Source organism: Opisthorchis viverrini, assembly GCF_000715545.1.
Source record: "Opisthorchis viverrini unplaced genomic scaffold opera_v5_145, whole genome shotgun sequence".
Taxonomy (NCBI): domain Eukaryota; kingdom Metazoa; phylum Platyhelminthes; class Trematoda; order Opisthorchiida; family Opisthorchiidae; genus Opisthorchis; species Opisthorchis viverrini.
The window spans coordinates 600,699-614,329 of record NW_008751802.1 but is presented as its reverse complement, the minus strand read 5'-3'; the positions used below and the strand labels follow the sequence as shown (position 1 = coordinate 614,329).

Here is a 13,631-nt window from a genome sequence, read left to right as displayed (position 1 = left end):
TATATATATAATTATATTAAAAGCCCTACAGTGAAAAGAAGAGAAAAAGAGTGGGTGAGGGAGGGAACCTAGTTCTGGCCTATGTCAGGCATTCTGAGGTGTTTACACCTTCAAGCGCTCAATCAGACAATATGGGAAGAAACTGACAGCACGGACGCAACCGACTCGATTAGCCCGCCATTTCTTGCAACGTCCCTAGCCAAGCACAGACGGGTCACCGGGACCCCATCCTGGAAGGTGTATAACACCAACATCACCCAAACTCTTCGTGATCCCTGTCACACCTTTCTGTCAAGTCATGCGCTGTCCAGCACGCGGTTTGCGCCATCCTGAAGAAGGCACGGAGAACAACACTCGTCTCAGTAGATGGTGTTTCGGCATGCGGAGCACATGACCCAACCACAAATGAGTGTTACTGAGCAAATTCTGAATCATAGCTGAAGCAACCTTAAGGCGTCATCTCAGTTCATGTAGTTTTCAGCAGCCGCATTTCTGTATCGCAGTATAGCTCAGACCTGGGTGATTGTTATGAAGCGTCCCAATTTCGGCGTGAAATCAGCTCCCATTTGTTGAGGTTGCACCGCATTATGGGAAAACAAAAGGTAGGCGGATAGTAAAGCAGATGGGCTGTCTATTGTATGTTGCTTGCATTCCCGAAGTCTCAACCTGTTCGATCCACTGTACCTATCCTTAATCAGTGGACATGAGTGCGTCCACAAATATTTACGGCACCTCATTGGCTGTCCGAAAGGCAGATTGGTCGGATGAAAGTTCAAGAAACTTCTCTTGTACCAGAGCGGACGGTTTTTTCCAACGTGATATATAGCCTTCAAAACCAACTCTGCAAACTGAATAAATCAACAGTTACCTTACTAGCGTTGAAACAAGAAACAACGAACAATCCGTCTGTAAAATAATCTACTATACTGAACCGACAATAAGGATCATTCGATGAAAAGAGAACATGGTTGTATCAACAATAAAAAACTAAAATATTTAGTTCCACGATCACCAACATCAGTGATGAATACCGATGTTCAAATGCAAGTGTAAATGCTGGTGTGTGTCAATAACGCTTCAATAGTCATAGAGTGGAGACAGGAAAAAGAGGCGACAATCAATCCATTATAGTATTTCACTTCTACTGACCATCACGACATGAAGAAATGCGGCATTTTCAGGCCATCTAAGAAGCGAATGATTATTTTCACAAACAACGGTTTTCGGACAATAAACGACAGACATCACTCCAAAGACCGTTAGGTTCCAAAGCTGCAAGATTTTCGACCATTGCCAGTAACTTCGGTCCACAAGGGAGGGAGTTCGCAAGACAACCAACTAGAGTGCACAGGACCTCAGTAGATGGACAATCATCACCGGTCTGAAAATGGAGCATATATAAACATACAATTATTAAAATGTTGTTGTAAGAACAGTCAAATTTTCTGGAGTCTCTAGCCATCCAGAAATCCAAGGAGATTTCGATAAACACATCGAAGTCCTGTCATAGCCAGGATAAAAAAACCCACATCATACGCAACGAAGACGGTCCTACAGTCAACGAAGACTTCACTACTGTAGACGCAAGAAAATTTAATCTCGAAAACGCCTGCTACGAACGGATTAAAGTGCTGTAGGGGAGGGCGGTACCTACTAAAATTCAGTCACAGGCTTCCTGAAGTGCCGAAAAGCGTCCGGAGAATCTGGACCCAAACGACGCGTCCCGTTCCTGTTCAGATGTCAGTAAGTTAAAGACCCATCTGCTATGTTGTCGCGAAGCAACCAATCATTCAGCATCTGAAGCCAAGGCAATCCCAAACATTTTGTAGTGTGTGCATATTGTCCTTACTCTTACGGTATTTATAGCTTCGTGTGACGAGATTCAGTCAAATAAAGCAACTAGTGATTTTGGAGAAAAAGAGATCAGCAAAGCGCCGTTCGTGGAAATGCCGGTTAGTAAACTACCGTAATAAGATACGGCTCATCACACACGGTTTACGTCCTATTCTTACTTTACATTACGACGGCTTGCTCTTGGAGAAGGAAGAGCCAGCTTCAAGAATATCCTGGATCGCTGCAGCTGCGTATGAAGTACGATAGGCAGCAAGGTCCGAACACAACGTCATCCGCTTTCTGTTTCACTGTGTGACCCTGTAGATCAGCTGCGGACCAAGTAGTTCGACGTCAGGTGGAGTATCTGCAGCATTATGCCGCAACGGTTGGGGTTAACAGTGACCTCCCCCCAGTAAATGGCATTCAAGAATCCAAGATATTCTCTACTACCAGCCAACAAAAACAACGCTCAAGCACTGCGTAGTAAAAACGGATTCAAGAAATGAAGATGCTGGCTGTAACTTTCATCAAGTAGCCATCAAGTCAAATATCATAAATGAACCAAACAATGGCGGTTAAAAATACTAAATCACCATGTTCTAATGAACTGCATCCAAATCGAATCTAAAGCAAATAAAATAATAGTTGAACTATCAAATACGGAGTCGAACTTTGAGGACAACCATCTCACTCGTGAGGTGTTGAGTCACTTTATGACGTTCGTAATCCATCCAAAGCACTACTGAGTTTGAACGAAAGCTAAAACTCACAGAATACGCTCGGGGACTCGACGCAGTTTCACAAGAGCGACGGACCACACGAATGCAGCTGTTAGTGAGAATCGCTTGCTTTCAATCCCGATAGAAATCACAACTACATACAAAGCAAGTCCAGGCGAAAACAGCACGTTCTGCTTAAAAAAAACTTATGTGACAGGTATATGCAGAGGCCGAAAGGAAGGTGAAACCTTATGGTTACTGCGGTTTGGAGGTCACTGGTTCAGAAGACGGTGGACATGAGATGGTGATGATGATGACGACGGTTCAGCCGTTACACCATTTCGGTGCCTAGCTGCTATACCACCCGAAGAAAGCACAAGGACTGAGATGCTGTCAGATTGCCCAAGACTGTACAGGAGCAGCCGAGATGTGGGGGTCGGGTTTGAATCATGGACCTTCAAGCTAGTAAGTTAGTTAGTAGGTTTGCGTGTTAGCTACTGAGCAATCTAAAGCTCGGCAGACATGAGATAAAGAAACCAAATAGTTAATGTGTCCCCATCAACGTTATCAATCACCGGCGGATGAAAGACCCTCAAAATGAAAAACTAGATAACGAACCGTACCAATCAGGATAAATTACTAATTCGATAGGATTTTCAGGACTCACGTCCAACGGGTTCGAGGTCTGAAAAAGATTGAACAAACAGGCTTCGAATCCAGGAAGACAAAGAGCAAGATCTCGAAGGCGTTGAGGGCTACAACGAGCCAGAATGGAACGGCTGGAACCAAGAAAATAGGTGGTTATTCAGTTAACTGTTTCATTTAAAGGCCATAATCAAACCATTCTCAGTATAACTCTTCAAAGAAAGGAACCACTAATTGGTGTGGACTACACCAATTCAGATAATAATTATTAAAGAAGCACATATAATTACAGAATCGAGCTTGCAGCATCAAATAGTATTTTATGACTGGCGAAAGACCATTAATAGTTCTAGGTTACCAAAGCCGAAAAAGAGGTTTGGTTGTGATGTTCAGCCTGAAGCCTTTGATTCTTCTCTTCCACTTGACAGAAGAGAGCTAAAGAATGCATAGAAAACGGGTTGGGGTCATACTGGACCCGCTGTTTCTAACTTATAATACAGGATCACCTTGATCATTACGCCAGCTAAGTTTTCTAGCTAAGTGTACAGTAACACAAGATAACACTGGAGTAGGATTAGAGTCCTACTCATTCATGAGAGGGGAATAGGTGAGTGGTTAGCTGTGCGTTACAAGTAATGACATCACTGACATCGGAGTTGTACTTTTACCAAGGTACAGACTGGAGGCCATAGCTTCGATGTAGCGTCAACACTGACGATTTGACAGATTCGGGTGTGATAGTGTTGGAAACCATTAATGCGTATCGCCCAGGAGGTCTCCAATCATGGTGATATCAAGTGCCACCGCAACCACACCTGGATTATTTCATCCTGTGACGAGAGCATGGGTCATTTGACAAGAAATGTATGTAACCTGACAGGCATAGTTGATGGCCTGTGGCAAGCTTGTTTGTCGTGATGCAGCTCACATCCCCAAAAGCTATTGGATGAACCTTATATTTTTGGTATAATGTTCATAACAGATATGTGAAATGCCTCGGTCGACCGTAAGGCGATCAAACGGCTTTTCAAAGTTGTACGATTCCCACAGACCTTTCTCGCAATTAGGCATCAATATGGTGTAAGAATACTGGTCTTCTGGATGAAACACCTGAACACCTTCATCCTGGTGGTAAAACATACCTCCAGAGCACCGGACAATACATTTCCCTTAGAATGGGTGCTCGCTGCTTGCCATCAATCCTTCTAAAAAAGCCAAAAAGCCAAAAACGATATCCAAGTTACTGCATCCAGCAATAGCACAATCAAGCGCGACCATTGAATCAGGGTGACAGCTAGATCAGAAGTCAGCTGGCAGCCAAGAGCTTGTAATTATATGGCGTTCAAGCCGACCACTGGTATTGGATCGGCTCCTCTGGAGCATGTGCCACACATGTCTATACACAGTTGTTCCTCAACGTTAACTTAAGTTGGAGAAACGATGAGTAGTCCACGAAATGACTGGGTGGGACGAATGCAACTACTCCTAACTTGAGTGATGTTCCACATTTTCGCTCTTCCCAAGGAGCATAGTTGTGCCTACTTGCATATGAGTGAAACCTCTGCAAAGTACATAAATGACATTAAGAAACAATCGGTCGGTTTTAATTTATTGTTTGAGCACTGTATATCGCGTTGGGTAAGGCCCAGTGGTAGTTGTATGTTGATTCTTTCCTATTCCCATTGTGTAGAACGGGGTTCCTAGTTTTGTAGGTTGTTTTGTACCTGAACATAAGCAGCTCTGATTACAGTACTATGCGGACGCCGGAACAACCCTCCTTAACATCACTGCCACAAATGAGCAATAGTCAGTTAGAGATAATCCATACTGAAACGATCAACTCCAGTTGGGTAATAAGAACACGCTGATCGTGAAATTTATACGTAGGCCGCAACGCTAGGTGTCAAGTTTCTATCTACGGTTACAACGAGGGTCTCAAGTAATCGGATCCCATATACTTCAGTTTTGATGGGAATTCCACCGCAAGAAACCCCATTACCGGTTTGGCAACGTAGGATTACCATCAAAACAGCCGACAATTGGACACTCGCGCTGTCTTAAGCAGTTGATACAAACCCTGTGTCGTAACAGCGTCCACCTCACTTATAGAAAGTGTCCGATTGCTACAGCGCTCCAAAACCTGGGGACAGGCCACCGTGGACAAGGTGAATCAACCGTCTCCGGATCACATTGTCCGACACAAATAATGTGAATGGCACTGTGATCCACAATAATACTCTTGCACCAAGGCGCTAACGCTATGACGGGCATTGAACAGGAACAGCGATGAGTGTTCCGGGGACATGAAAACACAAAATGGTTAGTGCGCATAGAACAATTCCCAGTAGAGTGAAGTAAAATCAAATTGTTGGGTAATCATCATCATCGACACTATGACAGTGTTCAACAACGATGCTTCACTACCGTGTTGGGTAGAGAGGAAGTAACGTATGGTTTGGTCGTCTTCGTCCCGCAATTACAGATAGAGGATCAACAAAAATTCTCGGAACTATGGCTGAAATCGTTTGGCACCAAGGAACTGGCATTGAGGTGGTCAGGAAGCAGGTGTTTGGTGAGGCAGTAGTCACTTTATTTGAGAACTGCATACAACACCGAAAACAAAGTTGTCCAAGTTATGTGCTACCCACACCGAGTTGTCGTCGACCATGAAAAGTGTTGCCCTCCGCGCTAAATTGTGAGTGGTGAAAACCTAAGACTGGGTGAAATGTGATCTGGCGAAAGGGAATGAAGGTTGTCTGGGTTTGCAAGTACTGTCCGATTTCGAGAACTCCCTATACCTTGCTAAAGACACCAGAAAGTAAGTTGGCCAACCGATGTTAGTGCTGGCTGACTGAACGTTGTGGAGTAATACAAGTCAGGTGTTTATGGCGCGTCCGTGCTTGGTGCCTCTCCTTGTCCCATTTCGTTTCTCTCCACTGTAGGACTTTATTCAAATTGATACAGTTGCACGGCAGTAAAGCAATAAGCCTCTTCGTTAGTGTTTGTCATTGGTGAGGATGATGAAGAACACTGGATTGTGACAGCCTCAAAAATAGTGGGCGAGATGTCCTAAGCTGTTTACGCTGTAGGTTGGAAACGTGACATCATATCGTTCAGGATTTGATTGGAAGATGGAATAATGATTTGGATGCAAGTTGCTAAGCCACTCCCTGACCAAAGTTAAAGCGTTATGGTTTTACAATTATCCCCCGTCGGGCGCAAATACCAACAAAAACAGAAATTAACTGAATATATTCTTCGTATGTGATAGCGTGGGAAGAATGATTAGGCTAGCTGGTTGCATGACCCATCTGTTAGCAAGAGATAAGTAGGATCTTGACAGCTCTAGTATGAATTCGAAAACGAAGTCCGTCCCAGCCAGAGTGCTGTCAAGTACATGAACTTGGCCCATGAAATGACACCAACCTTTACGCTGAACATAGAACTAAGTGGCAGCCGACGTAGATCCAGTTTCGGTTAAGATGCGATGCAGAAATAGGCTGAATTTAATTAGACTCGACTTGTCCATTGGTAGTACCCGTCGTACATCTGCTTTGGCTAAAAGTTTGTCGTGGGTGATGTATGATCAGTGCTCACTCCGTAAGAGAACACTAGTGAGATTCTAATAGAAAAAAAACAGTTCGCTCCAGAAATGTCGCGATTATGGAGCAATACATAATCAGTAGGTCTGTAATATACACGAAAGTAGGAATCTTCCTGAGTTGTGCATTGCACGAATCCATGAAAGTATAGAAATGGAATATCAGCAAACTCACATCGATTTCGAGCGAAGCACGGCGGTTGAGAGCCAGTGGAGCAACGTTTTGGCCACTGCTTCATTCTGAAGCGAAAAGGTGTAGGTCAGATGTTCCAGAGTGCGAATAATTAATTCGGTCAGGTACTCAGGGTCAGTTACGAAAGAAGAGTCAAGAAATAACAACAGTTTCTCGGGATCCTGAGTATTCAGTTCGACCAGGTGCGAAATAAAGAGATGGGATTCCACACTATTGGCCAGCTCAGTTGTCCAACCGAACAGCTCCGTGGGGGTCGACTGAAATCGAATGGCCTAAGACATGGTAAACGTTAAAACATTAATAAGTTACCTCCGAACTTTCATCCAAACAAAATTCGAAAATGCAGTCACGTTGATTCTGTGTAAGGTGAGTGTTTTCTTTCAGGACCTTTTGGAAAGGAGAGAATACGAATCATCTGGGACAGAAGATATGAGTACTTCACTAATCAAAAAGCAGCGATGCAGTGCTAATCAGAGAGAAAAGATTGATCTGAACAAAACCTCGTACGCAGTTTGCGTGGTGTATAATTTTGCAGCGATGAGTGCAAGTTTTGTAACAGCATCTCAGTCTGAATTATATAAATCAGTACGCTACAACAAAGGGTAGACGCACCGGTTAATTAATGCACAAAATATAGTGTGTTGAAGAGGTCACTTTCGACCTATTTTGAAATACCGATGAGCTTGGTGTTCACCATACACCCAATGGACGCGCTTCACCCGAAGGGGTTGTCACGAAAATCTCAGGTGGTGTCGAGGAGTTTTAATGAGACCACATATTCCACACGCGACAAATCATTTCGTGGGTTTCAGTTATAAATCAATATGACCGAATCCTCACTCATAAAAGTAGATTTAAGAAGCCTCGAAAGTTATGGAAACATTTTAAGGAAACAGATCATGGGAATTAAGACGAATGGCTGCAACCGACAAAAGCGTGATCATGGTAGTTTATGGACAATATCACAGCACTCATGCTCTGATCCATAGATAAATTAATGCACTTTGTGTGCAATATCATCGACAGGCTTTCTTGAACTAGCAGCAGTGTGGATCGGCTGATTCAGCTTCATGCTTTTAGGGCTCTGAAGCTAACATCCAACTGGAACGACGACTGCGATCAAAGTAAACACAATACCTGAACAGCATCGTTCACACTTCAAACGGTCAGCACTCGAGTGAGTGGATGAGGCGAACACAGAAAATGAATTGAAATCACGGAATGTCCATGAATGAGCAAACAATTACTCAGTTCGGTTGATACAGCAGCTTTTATCGATTATTCCAACTCATTATATAAATCCGTGGTGAGACGCGCTGGACAAACTTCACATGAAAAAGGCGAGAAGCTCCGCCGAAATATAAATTTTAATAATCAAACGGACTCAGTAAAATTAGGACCAAAAAGTGGAATGTCCTGATGTCCACAACTGTTGGCAGCTTTATTGGGACACTCATTTGGTTCGCATGCCAGCCGCCTCATACCACCACGTCCCGGAATGATTGTCAAAGTGCTCAATAAATGCGGCTGGGCATTTATGACATCATTACCAACTAAACCCTCCTTCTGGCGGTGAAAACCTCGAAAACCCCATGGACGTTCCGCGTGTTCATAGCAGTTGACTTAAACAGGTCTTGGTCTTGCTTCACAAATGCTCTATTTATTCAGCAGCCAGCTTTTATGCTTGAAGGTTATAACTGGTAGCTGTGGGTCGCTGATCCTTGGCAAGTAGGATACCAAATTTGGTCCAGTACGTCGGTTGGCCGAATTCACCAAGAAGTATCATGTTTCCCAGAGCCCTGCATCTCCGCAGACCAGGATTCCAAGTTCCTCCAAACTGAACCGTGGCCTTCGTGATCATTGTGTGTGGAGAACACAGGCAAGTGATAATGTCATTTGACGGCTGTATTCTGTCCTATCACCCGAATACACAGCTTTCTCCCAGTTTATATATATATATATATATATATATATATATATATATATATANTATATATATACTTAGCATACCCTTCCTTTGTCGCACTAGGCACCGAAAATGTGTTACAGCTGGGCGTTTTTTAGGTTTCCAAACAATCGACAAGTTTGTGCTTGCTTCCGAAAGCAAAACGCGAAACTTTCATCAAAGTATGCATGGTTAGTTAGTACGCCCTCAAATTCAGCGTTCGGTCGTTCGACAGTAATTGTAGTAGTGTGTGATATTATGGTCGTCAACAGAAGTGTGACCAGCCAGCATCAGTTTTTTTAGTGTTCCATCGGTGCGTCTGAATATGGTTACCTTGCACAAAATCCTGCTTAGTTCTTGTTCGCATACCTTTAAAGGGGATTTTGAGTGGTAGCATTGAGGGTGCTCTTTCCAAATGCACAGCATCTGACCCTTAAAACACGCAGTTGGGTGCGAATGGTCGGCTACGAGCTGTGTTCACACGTTAGTCGTTGACTTGCAATAGAGTAGAATTGTCAAATCGAACTCACATGCCTGACTAGCAATAAAACATATCGCATACGTTGGTAACCTTTATGAATCTGGCATGGTAATGTGTATATTATGTTTTTCAAAACAAAATAACCATCATCCCTCGGCCGAGTGGAAACAGATCCTAGGCGAATGACCAGAGCACTCACTGGAACGGCAGTCGAGGTACTGATGTATTACCTAGATAGCCCACAGTTACCGTAAATTTGTGGCTCGAAAACAATCGTTCTGCTCTGGTACTTTGGCTAACTGCTGTGCCACCAGAAGGAAGCACAAGAGCAGGGCACTGCCTAGACAAAGGAAATCGAGAAGCAGAGATCGGGTACGACCTTTCGGTCAGTATGTGGCTAGATTGCACATTAAACTAAGCGGTTCTTATTTTTATGAGTCAAACGAGTAGGGACATAAGAATCGCGATCCTGATTTAGATCATTTCAAACTACCTCGAAGAAACTCAAAACAGATTGCGAATAAGATACCGAACACTTGGGACGAAAACTTGTGGCCAAAATCTGTGCCCTAAAGGTGAATGTAAAGTCTGATCAGCGAGTGATGTAAAAATGCACAAAACTGGACAATATTACATGTAAAATTGATTGTACAGCGTTTTCTAATTCCAGAGTAGAGGATGACTTCAAAGGCAGATGCGGAAAGTGTGGCTGCAACGACGGCACAAATGCGGTGAGAGCATCCTTTTCAGATTCTCCCAAATTTTGGAACAGCTATAGGCATTCAAAAAATATAAAGATACAGGAAATGACCACATACCTTTTGAAATGAGCTGGAAAAGTGCAGTATGTCCCTGAGCTTGTCTACAGACCAACAATTGATGACAAACTGTGAGCAACTTTGAAGGACTTGAAGGAAGTTAGACGTTAGGACCAAAAGCAAATCGATACTATCCATTCGACATCATACTGCCACTTCCGAGGGACCAGAAAGTTGGCTTTAAATAAAATGAAAGGCAAACAGAATCAAACTGTAGGAGGGGATGAATAAATGTTTTATTGTCAAACGGCAACAGACCAGGAGTTATCGTTTATGATCTGGACCAAATGAAAGCAGGCGTTCGGGTTCCGCTGGATCCATAATAAGCTAGATAAGTCAGTTCAGTGAACCATTCAGCTAAAAACCGTATATCGAAGATTAGAGGTTCCAAATGTTACGATTTCGTTCATCGACGATAAGCAGAATAGGTAAACGATAGCGATGAGCTGGAAGCCATTGACTAATCAGCTCATTGGCGTCAGACGATCATGTTTGTACGGTATGGTATAGAATCATAGCTACGCGATGAATTCGATAGCTTTGACGCAGGATTGCCACTGGATGTGTGACACAGTCATATCTGTGGTTCCCATCCGGGGAGACGTCAGCTACCAACACGACTGAGTTGACTGGTAAGGGCTTTCACGTTTGTTTTTTAGGCTAGGATTGACTGCGTCAGCTACCAACACGACTGAGTTGACTGGTAAGGGCTTTCACGTTTGGTTGTTAAGCTACGGATTGACTGCTTCTGAACTATCTCAATTCGACACAACACTGGGGGAAAGGGTCCTACGCGGCAACCAGTCCACCGACATACGAAGCACATAGCCTGAACAGGGTAACCCGCGGAGTGTGACCAACCGATTTATTCAGGGGAACATTCTGCCGAAAACCGTTTAGCGTGCCTAATGGAAGTAGTGATCAGATGACCTAAACAGACTGTGCTCCGGAGGCACTAATGGTCAAACAGCCTTTGAAGATCTGCACACAGCACACACGTCTCTCGTTAGGACGGTCGGGGACTAATTCAATCTTTTGTAACATTTCATGAAGGTTTCATTTCCAATTTCAACTGAACCACAGCGCTCTTTTTTTCTTGGTTCATCCCCAGTATAGCCGGTTTTTATCTGGTTTCACTTGTCTTGTTCCTTGGGGTTTCCTACTCAGGCACTTAGACATCAAACGCAATAAAGAGAAGTTGCATTCGCCTCCTAAATCACCTTGTTACAGCACAGTTACATCTCTGGTTTATAAAGTAAGGCAGATCGGTTCGCGACAATGTACGCTACTACTGACACTCGACCTGACGGCACATGAGTGCTACAACTGCTGGAGGTTGGCAAACACTACCCTGGCCTTCCCAATCAAGGAAATGAATTCGCCGTCCGCATACCTGTCGGGAAGTATGTAGCTGTCTAGATAGACGAACATATCTACCACACCGATCGTATCGCCTAAAGCATCATCAACATCATTCTCAGCTGTGAAAACCGCGTACGGTGGATAAAACTGCCAGCTTCGTTCACCGATGATGTTGGGAGGTACAGACGGGTAGCTAGGCACTGAAGGCGGGAATTAAGATAATTGGGGTGTCATATCCGGATTTGGTTTGGATCTGATCCCACTAATCTTCTTGTACCCTATTCGAACATGGTAATCAACATCGCGCAGCTCTACTGCGGTATTTTTTTTCATCACTTCACGTATTCGGGAGTAAATTCATCAAGTACTTATCACCTTCTTTGAAGAGTGCGGGATGCGAACCGTTTGAGCGAAACGACGAAATTGCACATTAACATTGAGACCTATCGTGGTTTGCTATCGACGTCCCATTCGGGTCCGTATGGTCCTTCCTGAGGCTGGGTTAATGAGATTCACCTCTTGGAAGTGCTCAGCCCATCGTTCAGGATGTTTCGTGAATTAACTAAGATCCCGTGCTTTTCGGCGATCGTTTCATTATTATTTAAGTAAAATTAATTTCAGGGGGGCCCTCTCCACCTATTTGCTTGTAACGTCCATATTGTGTCTAAAACTGGTTTCATTATCATCACCGTCAACAGCATAACATCAGTTTTTGACACTGATGCTTCGTTGCCATGTAACCATGATTTATTTGGAAGCATCATTTTGAAAAACGAATCAAAGTGGACGAGGAAGGAACTTAATGCTGGTCTACCACGATCATTCTGTAGTGCCTACGCCGCCAGACACTCATTCAAGTAATTTGGACAGAAACTGACAACAATAACACTACTGACAAATTAGCAGCCATACCTTGCAGCGTCTCCAACCAGGCACAGTGAGGATCACGCGGTCCATGTCCCGGAAGACGAGTCGCACCAACAGCATGCAGACCGCGTAATCTCTCTTCATACCACCCTGTCAGGCCAAAGGTTAGCTACATTTCTGCTCCCACCATCTTGAATTGAGAACAGCGATACATGGGCAACAAATGGACTAAACAGCTCAGCTTCTGAGGCTGAACACATTCTGCGAGGGAAGCCCCTCTCACTTTCACGTAGTCTCCCTCCTACTTTTCCCTACCACAATTCCAATACTCTATCCACGGTTCAAGCACTAGGACCGACTACTGTGTTCGCCGTGTATCACATTCAGCCGCAGCTTCTGTGCGTCCAACTTCAGTAACAAAAATGAACATTTCGAACTCTGTTTTTGTCAGGAAGGCCAGATCCCTGAAACTTAGTGGGACACCTAAACTCAGCCGAAATCGCAGTAGAGTATGTGTCAAGCATCCAGGCCAGTCAATCAGTCAATTCAGCAACGGTTGGCGAGCGTTCATGCACACAACAGAAGCCAACGATGATGGGTGTTCACCAAACGCCGATCATCATCATCATCATCATCATTGTCAGCTGTAGTAGCAGCAGTAGTAGTAGCTTCAGTAGCACTTTACACTTTGCAGGTGTGAAGCGCATACCAAACCGCGAGGCAGAATTAGTTAGATTATTTATTATTGTTTGCAATGCCACGGGGTCAGATCCTAGAAGAGCTGTGTCGTCTGCGTGCTCGATGTCTGTGTGCGGAGGCCCAGGGAGCACTTCGAACCCACAGGCATTAGAGGCTGGTAGTGGGTCTTCCATGATCCTGTCAATGACGAAGTTGAAGAGGAAAGGTGAAAGTGGACAGCCCTGTCGGACACCACTTGGTGTGGTGAACTCAGGAGAGAGCTTCTCGTAGACCTTTACACGACCGCGGGAGTTGGCGTACAGCGCCGTAATGAGGTTCAAGAATTTATGGGGGATACCTTTGCTACACAGACACTGCCATCGTGCCTGGCGGTCCACAGAATCAAAGGCAGCTTTCAGATCAAGAAAAACAACCATTGCTGGTTGCTGGAAGCAGTGTCGCTGTTCATGAATCTGTCGGAGGGTGAAG

General features: G+C 44.2%; 1 protein-coding gene across 1 annotated transcript in view; it reads right to left on the bottom strand.

Moving 5' to 3' along the window:
- Nucleotides 1–899: 899 nt before the first annotated feature.
- Nucleotides 900–13,631, bottom strand: part of T265_06768 (hypothetical protein) — a gene marked incomplete at both ends in the record, with an annotated part of 17,721 nt that continues 4,989 nt past the window's right edge. Inside the window, 6 exons of the mRNA XM_009172121.1 lie at nt 900–1,381; nt 3,220–3,331; nt 6,974–7,263; nt 7,301–7,378; nt 10,052–10,189; nt 10,236–10,413. Of these exons, the coding sequence (XP_009170385.1) occupies nt 1,208–1,381; nt 3,220–3,331; nt 6,974–7,263; nt 7,301–7,378; nt 10,052–10,189; nt 10,236–10,373 (930 nt within the window). The remainder of the gene's footprint in view (nt 1,382–3,219; nt 3,332–6,973; nt 7,264–7,300; nt 7,379–10,051; nt 10,190–10,235; nt 10,414–13,631) is intronic.